This window comes from Rhinolophus ferrumequinum, chromosome 8, assembly GCF_004115265.2.
Source record: "Rhinolophus ferrumequinum isolate MPI-CBG mRhiFer1 chromosome 8, mRhiFer1_v1.p, whole genome shotgun sequence".
Classification (NCBI taxonomy): domain Eukaryota; kingdom Metazoa; phylum Chordata; class Mammalia; order Chiroptera; family Rhinolophidae; genus Rhinolophus; species Rhinolophus ferrumequinum.
In genome coordinates, this window is record NC_046291.1 from 8,140,092 (window position 1) to 8,153,196 (window position 13,105).

At 36.8% G+C, this 13,105-nt stretch overlaps 1 protein-coding gene across 18 annotated transcripts in view; it reads left to right on the forward strand.

Annotated features, from left to right (window-relative positions):
• The window catches only part of TRIP12 (thyroid hormone receptor interactor 12), a 142,715-nt gene that overhangs the window by 53,551 nt on the left and 76,059 nt on the right, over positions 1-13,105 (forward strand). For 10 of the 18 annotated variants that reach the window (XM_033112298.1, XM_033112295.1, XM_033112296.1 and 7 more), the window contains 2 exons: positions 396-518; positions 1,330-2,135. In XM_033112298.1, coding sequence (XP_032968189.1) covers positions 396-518; positions 1,330-2,135 — 929 coding nt within the window. The remainder of the gene's footprint in view (positions 1-395; positions 519-1,329; positions 2,136-13,105) is intronic. The other 8 variants (XM_033112313.1, XM_033112308.1, XM_033112309.1 and 5 more) reach the window with 3 other exon arrangements.

Below are 13,105 nucleotides of genomic sequence, written 5' to 3' on the forward strand. Positions count from 1 at the left end.
ATTGAGCATATTTGAATGTCTACACTAAAATCACTGAAAAATTCATTATTGCTTAAGCAACTATTAGGTTGGTGCAAGAGTAATTGCAGTTTAAAAGGTTAATAATTGAAAAAACCACAATTACTTTTGCACCAACCTAATATAATGTTGCTATGCAATTATGACAACTGGTAATAAAAAAATCTTAACCTCGGTATTGAGGGAGTTGGCTCTAAGAGGCAGTTTGTTTTGTCAGATTATTTGATAGACTAATAATTATAGAAATATTTGGGAAAAGGGTAGGGTTAATAATGAATTGGGAGGCTTTTTTAAAAAATGAAAAAATATTTCACTTTCAGTATTGTATTTGCATCTCACTTTCCTGATAGATTTCTGTTTTGATTTTCTGCTGACAGGTCACATTTAGGGCAGGCAAAACATAAGGGATATAGCCCTCCTGAGAGTAGAAAATCTAATTCTAAGGCACCCAAAGTGCAGTCTAATACTACTGAACTGTCAAGGGGACACCTTTCTAAAAGGTAAATCTTCACATTGCTTATTTTCAAGGCAGAATTATTTGCATATGAATCATTGCCATAATATTAAAACTTACCAGGTTAACCCAGTGTTATGATGTGTGTTTTCATTATTCTGTGTAACTTTTTGCATTAATAGTTCATCAGCTGTGCAGTGATGTCGGTGCAACATGCCCTAGACTTTTTTTTTGTGCTTAGAGAGCTGTGAGGTTCCCCTTTTGCTTGACAAACCATTGCAGGCATCCAGAGTGCCAATTTACTTTCTTTTTTTGTTTGTTTAATTTTTAGTTTTTAATTGTCAGAGCGAGAGGTCGGTGATTTCTTAAGATCTAATTGGTAGGAGTCTTTGGAAAGGAATGTAATTGTAAAGATTTAATGATAATACAATACAAAAATTTCTAACCCTTATTTTGAAAGCAATTTAATGCTTGTTTATTTTAAGGTTGAACAAAGTTGTTCGTAAATAGAGCATCAACGTTTTAGTTTCAACTCGTTCTGAACTACTAAGCATTCTTTTTCTTGTAATCTTAGTTCTTATTTTGTTACTAGCAGTGTTAGTGTTAGTAATCTTTGGGCTAAAGAATTAACCTGATCTTTTAATATTTTATCATCCAGAGTCACATCTGCTTTTTTGGCTCCCTACTTTGAACCATTTGAAAAGCTATGTTTATTTAGTACTGGACTTAGCAGGGAAACTTGTACTTTATTTTTTTCTTTAAAGCACTTTCACAGATTTGAGAAGTTAAATAAGTATTATATGACAGTTTTAATGATGGCAGGCTGATATTAACTCTCTTTTTATCTAACCTCTTAGAAGCTGCAGTTCATCATCTGCTGTCATAGTTCCACAACCAGAGGATCCAGACAGAGCCAATACTTCAGAAAGGCAGAAAACGGGGCAGGTGCCTAAGAAAGACAATTCTCGAGGAGTGAAACGCAGTGCTAGTCCAGACTACAACAGGACCAATTCTCCTAGCTCTGCAAAAAAACCCAAAGCACTTCAGCATACTGAATCTCCCTCAGAAACAAATAAACCACATAGTAAGTCAAAGAAGAGACATTTAGACCAGGAGCAACAACTGAAATCTGCACAATCGCCATCAACAAGCAAGGCTCATACCAGAAAGAGTGGGGCCACTGGTGGTAGTTCACGGAGTCAGAAAAGAAAGAGGACAGAGAGTTCTTGTATAAAGAGTGGTTCTGTGTCTGAATCAACGGGTGCTGAAGAGAGATCTGCAAAACCTACCAAGCTGGCTTCAAAATCAGCCACCTCGGCCAAAGCTGGGTGTAGCGCCATCACCGACTCTTCTTCTGCTGCCTCTACTTCCTCCTCGTCTTCTGCTGTAGCCTCGGCCTCCTCCACTGTTCCACCAGGTGCCAGGGTGAAACAAGGGAAAGACCAGAACAAAGCCAGGCGTTCCCGTTCAGCCTCCAGCCCCAGCCCCAGAAGAAGTAGCAGGGAAAAGGAACAGAGTAAAACTGGTGGCTCTTCAAAATTTGATTGGGCTGCGCGTTTCAGCCCTAAAGTTAGCCTTCCTAAAACAAAACTGTCTCTTCCAGGGTCTTCTAAGTCAGAGACATCAAAACCTGGACCTTCTGGATTACAGGCCAAATTAGCAAGTAAGTTTATGGAAAGATTATTTTTTTCCTTTAAATTAGTTTCTCTTGGTTTGTCAAAAGTGGTCGTGTTCAAGGTAGTGAGACCCCCTCGGCCCTCCCCCCAGTCTGGTTCAGCCTTACATTTATTAATTTGTCTGTATCTACCTAACAGCACATAATTGATACCACATTTAGTTTTATGGAGACAGATAAGGAATTCTGTCTTATTAATAAACCACCACGTTTTAGTATCTGTGTTGTTCTTTGTTGTTGCATCATATGCTAATTATTTTCTAATATCAGGGTTGGACCTCAAGTAGGATTTTCTTCTATAACCAGATACAAAATTATTCTAGTTATGAGTTGCTCTTGACCAAGGTTGGAGATCAAATGTTCTTTTTGTTATTATACATTCTTGATGTATGGAAACACTGAGCTAAGTTATTAGAATCAATGTACTTTAGTATAATTAAACCTTATTCACATGTAATATTTTATGGCCTTTAAGGAGTTTACTCTGAAGATGAATACCTCTTATGTTCCATCTGCTGAGGCTCTGGGTCCTAGGTAAATGGGAAAGAATATTGCCCTCTTGAAGCTTGTAGTGGAGTAGAAAGAACTAACGTTTGAGATTATTACATTCACGTAAAGAATTAAACCAGGTGGGAGAAAAGGGGTCTCGAGGCACATTCTTTCTTCCTCTCTTTTTTCCAAAAGACTTCTTTGGGAAGCTAGGTGTTCATTTCATTAGAACTGATGAACCTTTTCAATTATGCAGTTGCTGTGATGCTAAAGTGTTTCTTTTTTCTGTTTTGAGAAACCTAAACACAAATTTTTAGGCATTTCATTTCTATAATATTTAGCCAGAAGTTTGATTTTGACCATCTTTTCTGCTTTTGAGCCCTCATAGACAATTTCAGATTCACAATTTGATAGAACTACAACTTTTTCTTGGTTTAGCAGATTTTATATAGTGTCTACTACTCTTCTCAGAGTTGAGCGAATATTGAATCAGCCTAACCTAATATTGAATTAGAGCTAATTATTATCTGTTTAGTTTTTTTTTTTTTTTAAACTTTATTTAAGTGTGTTTTTCCAGGACCCTCAGCTCCAAGTCAAGTAGTTGTCTCAATCTAGTTGTGGAGGGCGCAGCTCACAGTGGCCCATGTGACGGACGAGCCAGCAACCTTGTTAAGAGCTCGTGCTCTAACCAACTGAGTTAACTGGCCGCCCTAGCTCTGTTCAGTTTAACCCTGCAATCTATAATTGCTTTCAGTTGATTCAGTGTTAACTAAACTTTGACAAGAATACTAGTAGACACTAAATAAACTCTCACGTATAACCTATATCATGGAGTTATTGTGAAGGTAATGTCTTTTAGATTGTAGAATTTTGTTCTGTTTGGTATTTTATATATGTAGTATAAAATCTTTCCAATTTGAAGATACTGGTATTAGTTTTAAGATTTTAGTGTCTTAAAGTCAAAAGATAATAAAAGGCTTGTTTAAAAAGGTACAGCCAACTTAAATATTGGTCCTGCCAAGGTTTTCTTGACAATTGGATTTACCTGCCTCCACTTTTATTCCTCTTAGTCTTTTTGCTTCTAAGTGAAGTGGAAGCATGTATGCATGTGTGCGTGCGTGTGTGCGTGTGTGCGTGTCCATTGTTTGTAGTAGCTGTGTGAACTCCACAGGCAATGGGCCAGGTTTAGTTTGCAGCATGTTTCATGGGGTTCACTGCTCGCCTTTCTGCCTTCTGCTCCGAGTCATGTTTTTCAGCTCTATTTCTAGGAGAGTCCAGGACCAGGTGATAGCAGATTGTTCTTGAGTGTCACGTCCTCAACTCTTCTCAGAGACAAGCTTTCTATTTTTAGAGAGAACTCTCTTAACATGATTTTTAAAAGAAAGCCGGAGTATACCAGTGAACAGTCAGTGGGTTTTCTTTGGTTGTGAAGTTGCCCTCAATCAGGAACTACTGAGAGTTTTGATGTTTCCTTGTGCCATAATTAAACCAGTCTAAATATTCTATCATACTCCGCATGTGGTCACAAACTGACTTAGTAGTTTAAAGTGTGTGTGTGTTCTGTGGTCACTAATACTGCTTTTCCATTTTCACTGCCATGGTCCTAGTTAGTTCTAAGCTCTCATTATAGTCTAAGCTGTTGACATAAGAGAAGGGAACCAGTATTTGTTTAGCATCTTACAAGTGCCAGGCCTTTTACATATGCAGTCAAGTTTAATTTAAAAAAAAAAATTGTGCTTGATGATAGTTATTAAGGAAATTTATTCCAAGGAGGTGAAATAACTTGTCTGAGTAACATCTCATAAGTGGCAGAGTTAGGATTCAAACATGGTGGAATGTGTGACTTTGAGGCCATTGCTTTTTTTGCTGTGCCATTTATTTTTCACCTATGTTAGTTCACTGTGTATTCTTGTTGTAATATCTTGGGATCTCCTCTGGGATGTTAAGATCCCATAGGAGGCAAGGTTGTATATTCTTCTTTACTTATATTAATCGATTCATCCTTAGGAATGAATACTCTGTGAACCAGGGATTCATAACACCCCATTCATTACATACATACTTTTCAAATAAGTGAAAAGCATTTCAAAACAATAATAAGAGATATTTAATGTGCCTGACACAAGTGCCTGACAGCTTGTAAATACATGGATCATCTCATTTACTCCTCAATAGACCTGTGTGGCAGGTACTGCTGGGCCTACTTTTCAGGTAAGGAAACTCAGGGTCAGTCGTCAAATTACCTGTCCAAGGTCACTGAACTAAAAAGTAATAGAGCTAAGAGTCAAACCCAGGCCATTTGATTCAGAAATCACTTGTGAGAATAGAACTCAAAGGAATTGAGTAGGTTGGGGAGCTAAATATAGGAAGGCTTCCTGAAGTCAAAAGGGCAAGGTGAATTTTAGGCCTGATTAAGTATATCACTTCAGGAAAGAGTTTATGTAACAAGCAATTCTGCAAGAGAATTGGCAGTACTTGGTAATTTTATATAAGAATATATGTGCAAAATGAGGTATTGTAGGGGGACTCTCTGGGTTTCAAGTAATGGTTTTTTGGGGAGAGAGAACTCTTAACTATAGAGCTAAAAAACTGGATTTGAATCCTATTTCTGCCATTTTATCAGTTGGTGACTATGGGAAAGTGTGTAATCTTTTCATTATAAAATGGTCATAAAAGTTATTTGAAGAATAAATAAATAAATATGTGAGGAGGTTTAGCATAGTGCTTAGTAAAGGGATGCATTACTAAATTTAGGGCGCACAACTGAAGGGTGAGTATTTTAAGACAGAAAACATTGAGAGCAGTGTTACCAGTTTAAAGAGTAGCTATCCTTAGATTTGGAAGACCCTGATTTAAAGTTATGTTATTTCCTGATAGTTTTGTGCGGTAGCAACTGAATCCCTAATCTTACTTGCAGAATGTTAATATTCATTCTTGTGAAGCATTAATAAAAGAATGAATATATGTGAAAACAGCTTTGTAAAATTAAAGTACTATATAAACATTATGGTGAATTGAGAGTTGTTCCCGTATATTTGAAGGGTTTTTGTATGCATCATGAATTGTTATATATATTAACATTAACCCAGGGGGCAGAATTAGATTCAGTGGATAGAAGTTGAGAGGCGGATTCCTGATTAGTATATCTCAGGAAAACAAAATCTGTAAAGTATCTAAAAAATGGAGAACGCTTTTTGAGATAGAAAGCGTGCCAAATTGGGTGGATGATTTGTTTTCTTCAAATTTTAAGAATCTCTGAACCTGTTAATTAGAATGTGATGTTTCCTCAGGTAAAAGCTCATTTTAAGGTATGCTTGGTCAGTAAAGCTTCATGGTCAAGCAAATTTTTTCCAAATTGTAGGAATAACTACTACATGGTGCTTTGTGAAACCCATTTCCTCGTGATCAAATGTTACTCAGGAAGATTCAGGATATGTATGAACATGTGGAAAGCTGTGAGAAATCTTATGGTGACGTCTGCATAACTCAATATTTTATAAATTTATTTGAGCGCCTCTTATCTTGGTTAGGTAGCAGTGGTCTCTGGAGCTCACTTGGGGAAATGATAGGACATTTCGTTAGGACACTTAAGCCAGAAGACCTTTTCTGGTGTGCTGCTTCGGCAAGTGTTTTAATGGCGGAGGAACAAGTTCCTGGTGAGGAACTGGGGCTGGCAAGAAAACTAGTGCAGCAGCTACTTTTTTGATGACCTTCCTGAAGCCTTGTGGCTTGCCAGCTGCAGCTCATCAGAATAGCTCTAGGACAAAGGTCACTCTGTACCAATTGGCAGAAGTCTTGAGAGTACCCCAGAAAGGATAGTGTTATATGACAATTTTTAATATGCATTAGGAAATTATTCTTGCTGTGAGTTGTTTAACCTAAGTACAGAGACCTTCTTATATAGCATAAATGTAAAACCAGTGGGGAAATGTAGTAATACAAATGATTTAAAAAATATTTTTATAATATTTTAAATATAATATATAAAGATACTTTTATAATTCATTTGGCTTCAAAATACATTTTACTAATCTACATTTTTAAATTAAGCCAATTTTGAAATAATTTGACTATTTAAAAGTATGTACTGTCTGAATAGTAGAAGGTTATGGATGACATAGAAATGTAAGAAACGGTATGTGACCAAAATCGGGGTAATTATGGAACTTATTTATAGAAAAATTTAAAGGTATTATATTTCCAGTCTGATGTGTCTATTTGTAGATCTAGTTTCTTCATTATTTAAAGTGGACATTGTGTGCACATTATTAATAACATAGCAGTAGTTGCCACTTATTTCCAGCTTGAGTTTCAAATTCTTTTGGTGACTTCCATGCAGCCTTGGCCATTATTAGAATTAGACAAGAATCACGCAGATGCTGAGTTCTAGAAAGGTAATTCTGCTTAGATTAGGACTCTCTTTCCACTATTCTTTGCACTTCTAGTGTGGAGGGAGGAACTAAGAACGAGTCGAATAGGAGAAAAGAACTTGGTGAAACTCTTGGTTTCACGTTGTTGGATCATGTCGGGTCATCCTTACCCGACATGTCGGGTTTATAAAATCGAATTATCTTTTAGCCTTGTAAGGTGTTGGGTGCGGAGCTTAAAGAGAAGAGGATTGAGCATTAAAAATTTTCTATAAGGCAGCTGTTAAAATAATTTAAACTTAAAACTTTAATAGTTCTAATATGTAACTGCTTTGAAAGATTACCAACAGTGATTCCTAACATAGTTGTGGCTTTAAAAAAATATTAAATTTTAAAAAGTGAGTTGCCGAATTTTAAAAAAAGGTTAAATGGAAACAGGTATCACTGGCTTCTTGAAAGCTTTGTTTTACATTGTGAAATTTAAACAACCATGGTGTGTATTGCCAGGTTAGAATAAGAGTTAATTTAGTCAAATTACATTTTACTAAACTTTATCTCTAAGTTAGGGAAAACTGCAAACTGCTCTTTTATATTTGAACTTGTGTAATATTTTTGACACTTGATTATATTATTTTAAAAAGGATAATCCAGAAAATACCAAAACATGCAAAGAAGAAAAATATAAAATAAGTTCATTCCATCACTGAGGACTACCTCTTTCCTTGTGTGTATATCCTGCTAAAAAGTTTTCCTTATATTTATCAATGCTTAAATGCAGGTTAAAGTCAAGTTATTTGAGGTTTATTATTAAAAGCAGTCTTCTTGCCACATTGCCTGCCTTCTCCAGAGCTGATTATTTTGGTATTTATTTTAGCGTCTCTCAATTGTGTGCTCAGTTGTCTACTTGTTGATTTTTTTCAGTGTGAGTACTATTGCATGCCCTTTATGGAAGATTTACACCACCTCTTCACCCACCAAACTCATACTGTACATACTTCTCATTTTCCTGGTCATGCTCAAAGCTCAATGTTTTTATGGTTACATAAATGCTGTTTACAGTCATGTAGGAGCTTTTCCTTTCTTACACATTTTCCACCCTGAATTTAACATTTTGTAGTTGTTTGCTTACTCTTCTGTGAACCCAGCACTCAACTCCAGACTCTACTAATTAATTGTCTGAATCTCAGAATCTTTTCTCAAGCTGTTCACATTCGTCTGTTTTCAGTTTTTTGAAGAAAAGAGGACTCTGGATGGCTGCTCTTTTATGGCTGGTTACACTTTGGTTAGCCTCTCGATTTTCTTCAGTCTTCCCTATTTCCTGATTCCGTATCATTCTTGGTTTAGAAGTATTTTGATGGAACATATCTTCTACTTGCTATCTAAGAAAAAGTGCTTAAGATTTTTAAATGCTTTTTAATTGTTTTTAGATTTTGAATGTCTGAAAATACATAACCTTGATACTTGTTTGATGGATTGGATATAGAGTTCTGGCTTGGAAATAATTTTCCTTCAGAATTTTGAAGAATTACATTATCTTTTAGCTTTTGATGCTGGAAACATTCTGATTCCTGATCTGTTGTATATATAACCTGTTTTTCTGGAAGTGCAGATCTTTACCTCATTTATTTATTTATTTATTTATTTATTACCATTTTTTTATTGGGGAGTAGTGCGTTTCTCCAGGGCCCATCAGCTCCAACTCATCCTTCAGTCTAGTTGTGGAGGGCACAGCTCAGCTCCAAGTCCAGTTGCCGTTTTCAGTATTTAGTTGCAGGGGGCACAGCCCACCATCCCATGCGGGAATTGAACCGGCAACTTTGTTGTTGAGAGCTCATGCTCTAACCAGCTGAGCCATGAGCCCACCATCCCATGCGGGAATTGAACCGGCAACTTTGTTGTTGAGAGCTCATGCTCTAACCAGCTGAGCCATCCGGCCGCCCCTCCGGAAGCTCAGCAGCAACTCGTTGTCTTCAATCTAGTTGTAGAGGGCGCAGCTCACTGGCCCATGTGGGAATCGAACCAGCAACCCTGTTGTTCAGAGCTCGCGCTCTAACCAACCGAGCCATCCGGACGTCCCTACCCCCATTATTTAGAAATGTCATGATGCTGCCATAGCTGTGGGTTTGTTTTCATTCCTTGTTAGGGTGACCAGCAGTCTTGGTGTCCATTGGGTATAGGGCATTCCCCAAGACTCAGAACTTTCAGCCTTAAAATTACAATAGTCCCAGGCAGGCAAACCAGGACGGATGGTCACCCTAGTGTTTTTTTCCCCTTTTTGTATCCATTGTTTTGATAATTGTATGTGTATCCTTCTAAGGTTCTGATCATAATTTTTTGTTCTTGCTTTCTTTTTCTACTTTCTGGTAGATTCCTTCAGATACTTCTTCCAACCTTTATTGATTTTTTTTTTTCATATTTGCTATCTTGTTTTTACTTTCAAGAGGTTAATTTGTTCTCATCTTTTTTATTATTATGGATGCATTTCTTTTTTGAGGACATTACTTACGGGTGAGTTTTCTTAGCTTGCAGCAGTCCTCTTATGTTGTTTTTTGTGTGTGTGTGGGCGGGAGGTTGGGTTTGGTTGGTTTTGGCTTTCATGCTAAGAATTTTCCTCAGATTCTGGTAATTCCTGGTTATTCCCTCATGCTCAGTGTAGGGAGACCAAAAATCTAATTTGTAAGCTCTGAGCACATAGATGAGATTTGACTGAGATTCACTCTCTAGTGAACTGGTTGGGTTATTCATTATGAAACCTCCTCTGTCATTATTTTTAGATCTTTTTTCTTTAGCTGGTAAAATTCCACAGGGAACATTCTTTCAGAATCCTGCCTGGAGGTGAAGGCCTCCAGGGTTCTGTGGACTGAGCTGGAGAAGAGGCCTAGGAAAGAGGCCATTATGTCATCCATTGTGTCTCAAGGGGGGTACTTGATCCCCTCTCCTCTCATTTTTGGTATGGTGCACCTATTTGCAGTTGTGTACTTGACTTAAAAGTTTCTTTATTTTGTATTAGGTTGGTGCAAAAGTAATTGCGGTTTTTGCAGTTATTTTCAACCTTTTAAACCGCAGTTACTTTTGCATCAACCTAATACTTTCTAAAGAATAAAGTCTTGTGTTTTCCCGCTTCAGCTGTGTACCTGGACCATCAATTCCTGAACCTTTGTCGGATTCTGAGCGTCTTTCTAATTGGTAGTTTTCTACCTTCACTTTTCTGGGTTTTCCAGTGCACTTAGCGCTGGAATTTCTGCTTCTCATCTTCTAACATGGTGTTGTAAGAGTGGCCTCCCATTCTTCCTATCCTGGGGGACTTAGGCCTCAGATTCTTTTAATGCTATTTTGGTAGAGTTTCATGAGAGGACAGAAGCGAATGCTTGTGTGTTCAACATTCTGTCTTTACCTAGAAGGCACACACTTCTCTATGTATATGCAAATACTTTTTCAAAAGAAGGAGCTTGTAAGTGACAACTTGGTTTTTGTGTATCTATTATAAGCCTAGGCTCCATACAAGAAACTTTGATGTACATTAAATTTCATCCTCACGATGTCAGAATGAGGTAGTATCCATGCTTTAGATATGAAGAAACCAAAAGTGCTTTATCTGGCAAAACTCTTATTAATACATCTTTTTCTTTAAAAATAAACCACTATAAATTATATCATTTTTAATGGCTGTGTATGGATATACCTTAATTTAGCCCATTCTCCACTGATGGCATTTTTATTCTTCTAAATTTTTAAATTAACTATAGTTTTGTAATTCACATCATTATTTCCTTGTTAGGTCACTGGTTATATTCTTTTTAAATATTGATGTACATTTTAAATTGCCCCCTAAAGTAAATTTACATTCCCACTACCAGTGTAAAAATGCCAGTTTATTCACATTCTCATTAACTAACACTGTGTTCCTGCAGTTTTTTAATTATCATACTGATGTTTATGTAACTTTTTTTTTTTAATTGGGGAATATTGGGGAACAGTGTGTTTCTTTAGGGCCCATCAGCTCCAAGTCATTGTCCTTCAATCTAGTTGTGGAGGGCGCAGCTCAGCTCCAAGTCCAGTCGCCACTTTTTTCAATCTTAGTTGCAGGGGGCACAGCCCACCATCCCATGGGGGAATTGAACAACCAGCCTTGTTATTGAGAGCTCGCACTCTAACCAACTGAGCCACCTGGCTGCCCCCATCCATTTTTATTGGAGATTTAGCTCTTGTCCTGTGTATTATTATAAATAATAATGCTTAAGTGAATATATTTGCTCATTTCTAATGTTTTAAATTCATATTGCCAGATCAGTGCATGAAATTGCTGTGCATTGACTAGGAAATAAAAATTTGGGTTAGAAAATTCCATTTTGGATTTACCTCACTGTCATCTGCAAAACTTCTCTTTTATTCCTACTGACTGATTTTGGAATAAACATCTATGATGCCTTTTTATATGATAGGTTACTTTTCATTTTTTGAATTTACTTAAGCAAAGTAGCCATTAATAAAGATCTATAAACTTGAAAAATTGACATACAACAATACCAAGTTACACCAGGTTCTCAAGATTCTGTGCTGGCTGAAGGAATCAAGAGCTGGTCACTGAAACTATACCCATTGTTAATTGATTCTCTTTATTGGGTCCAATTTTTCCAGTAGCAAAATGGCCCCATCACATGATTCTAAATTTAACTGCTCTTGTGTGGCAGTAGTCATGTTATTTGGTGCTTTTTTTTTCCCTTTTCTGAAGGAAAAAAGTGGTTCTGAAAACCCTTTGAAATAGATTTGACATTGTAAATAAATGGATTCTTAAAGTAACTAATTATTAGCTCTTTTTAGTTTATAAAAAATTGGGGATTTGTCTTTTAAAGATAATCATAGTCATCCTTTGACACCAGTATATGTAAATGAATTATACCAATTTTTTTCTGGATATTTACCCTTGTTTAAAGTATTGGTTTGTGTACCTTACGCATTGGTTTGTCTGCTCCATTTTAAAATGGAAATGTATTTACTTTCTCTAGGAATATAACAAAAACTATAAGTTAAAAAATCAAGATACTTAGTATTCTGGAGAAATTAATACTGAAACTTTTATTACTAGCTCAGTTTCTGTTTTTCTTTCCAAACCATAAAGAGATTTATTTTGTTTTGGAGAGGTTTTTTCCTTTAAATTTTTGACTGATTTTCAAAATTTAGGTGAGTATTTTTGCTATTATTTCTTTTTCTCCTCAAAGTCCAGGGCAGTAATCATTTTCGGGAACCGCTGTGTAGTAAATATTTTACGCTTTACTGACCACATACAGTCTTTGTCACATCTTCTTCCTTTATTTTTTATTATAATGCTAAAAGTGTAAAAAACATTCTTAGCTAGTTGGCTACAAAAGCAGGCAGCCAGCTAGAGTTGACCTGCAGTTGTAGTTCGTTGACATTTACTCTAGAATAAAAATTTCATATAGTAATGACTTATAGTCAGAAGATTTGGGTTTATATGTGATGGACATTCAGTCACAATTGAATGGAAATCATCTGACATGATTGGTAAAGCCAGAAAGTTAGCTAGCTTCAGGCATGGCTGGATCCAGGAGCTGAAATGAAGATGGCCTTTTCCAATTCAATCCTTGTGACTTACGACCCCCCTCGTTCCCTTACCTCCCAAAGATACTATCCAGTCATTTATAGGTCAGACTGTAGGAAAGTCCCTTATTTCTTCTTGGGTCATATGCCTATCCTTGAACAAATCACTATGGTAGAGGGAAGAGGATGGTGGTTGTGGAGGTTTTTTTGTTTTTATTGGGGGATATTGGGGAGCAGTGTGTTTCTCCAGGGCCCGTCAGCTCCAAGTTGTTGTGTTTCAATCAAGTTGTGGAGGGCGCAGCTCAGCTCCAAGTCCAGTTGCCGTTTTCAATCTTTAGTTGCAGGGGGCTCAGCCCACCATCCCATGCGGGAATTGAACCAGCAATTGTTGTTGGGAACTCGTGCTCTAACTGACTCAGCCATCCTCCTACCCTGGAGTTGATTGAAATAGTAATTGGAGATGATTGAAATAGTCTGGCCAATTCGAGTCCCACTCTTATAGTAGGAGTAAACTGCATAACAGTTCCATCAGTACCCAGTGGA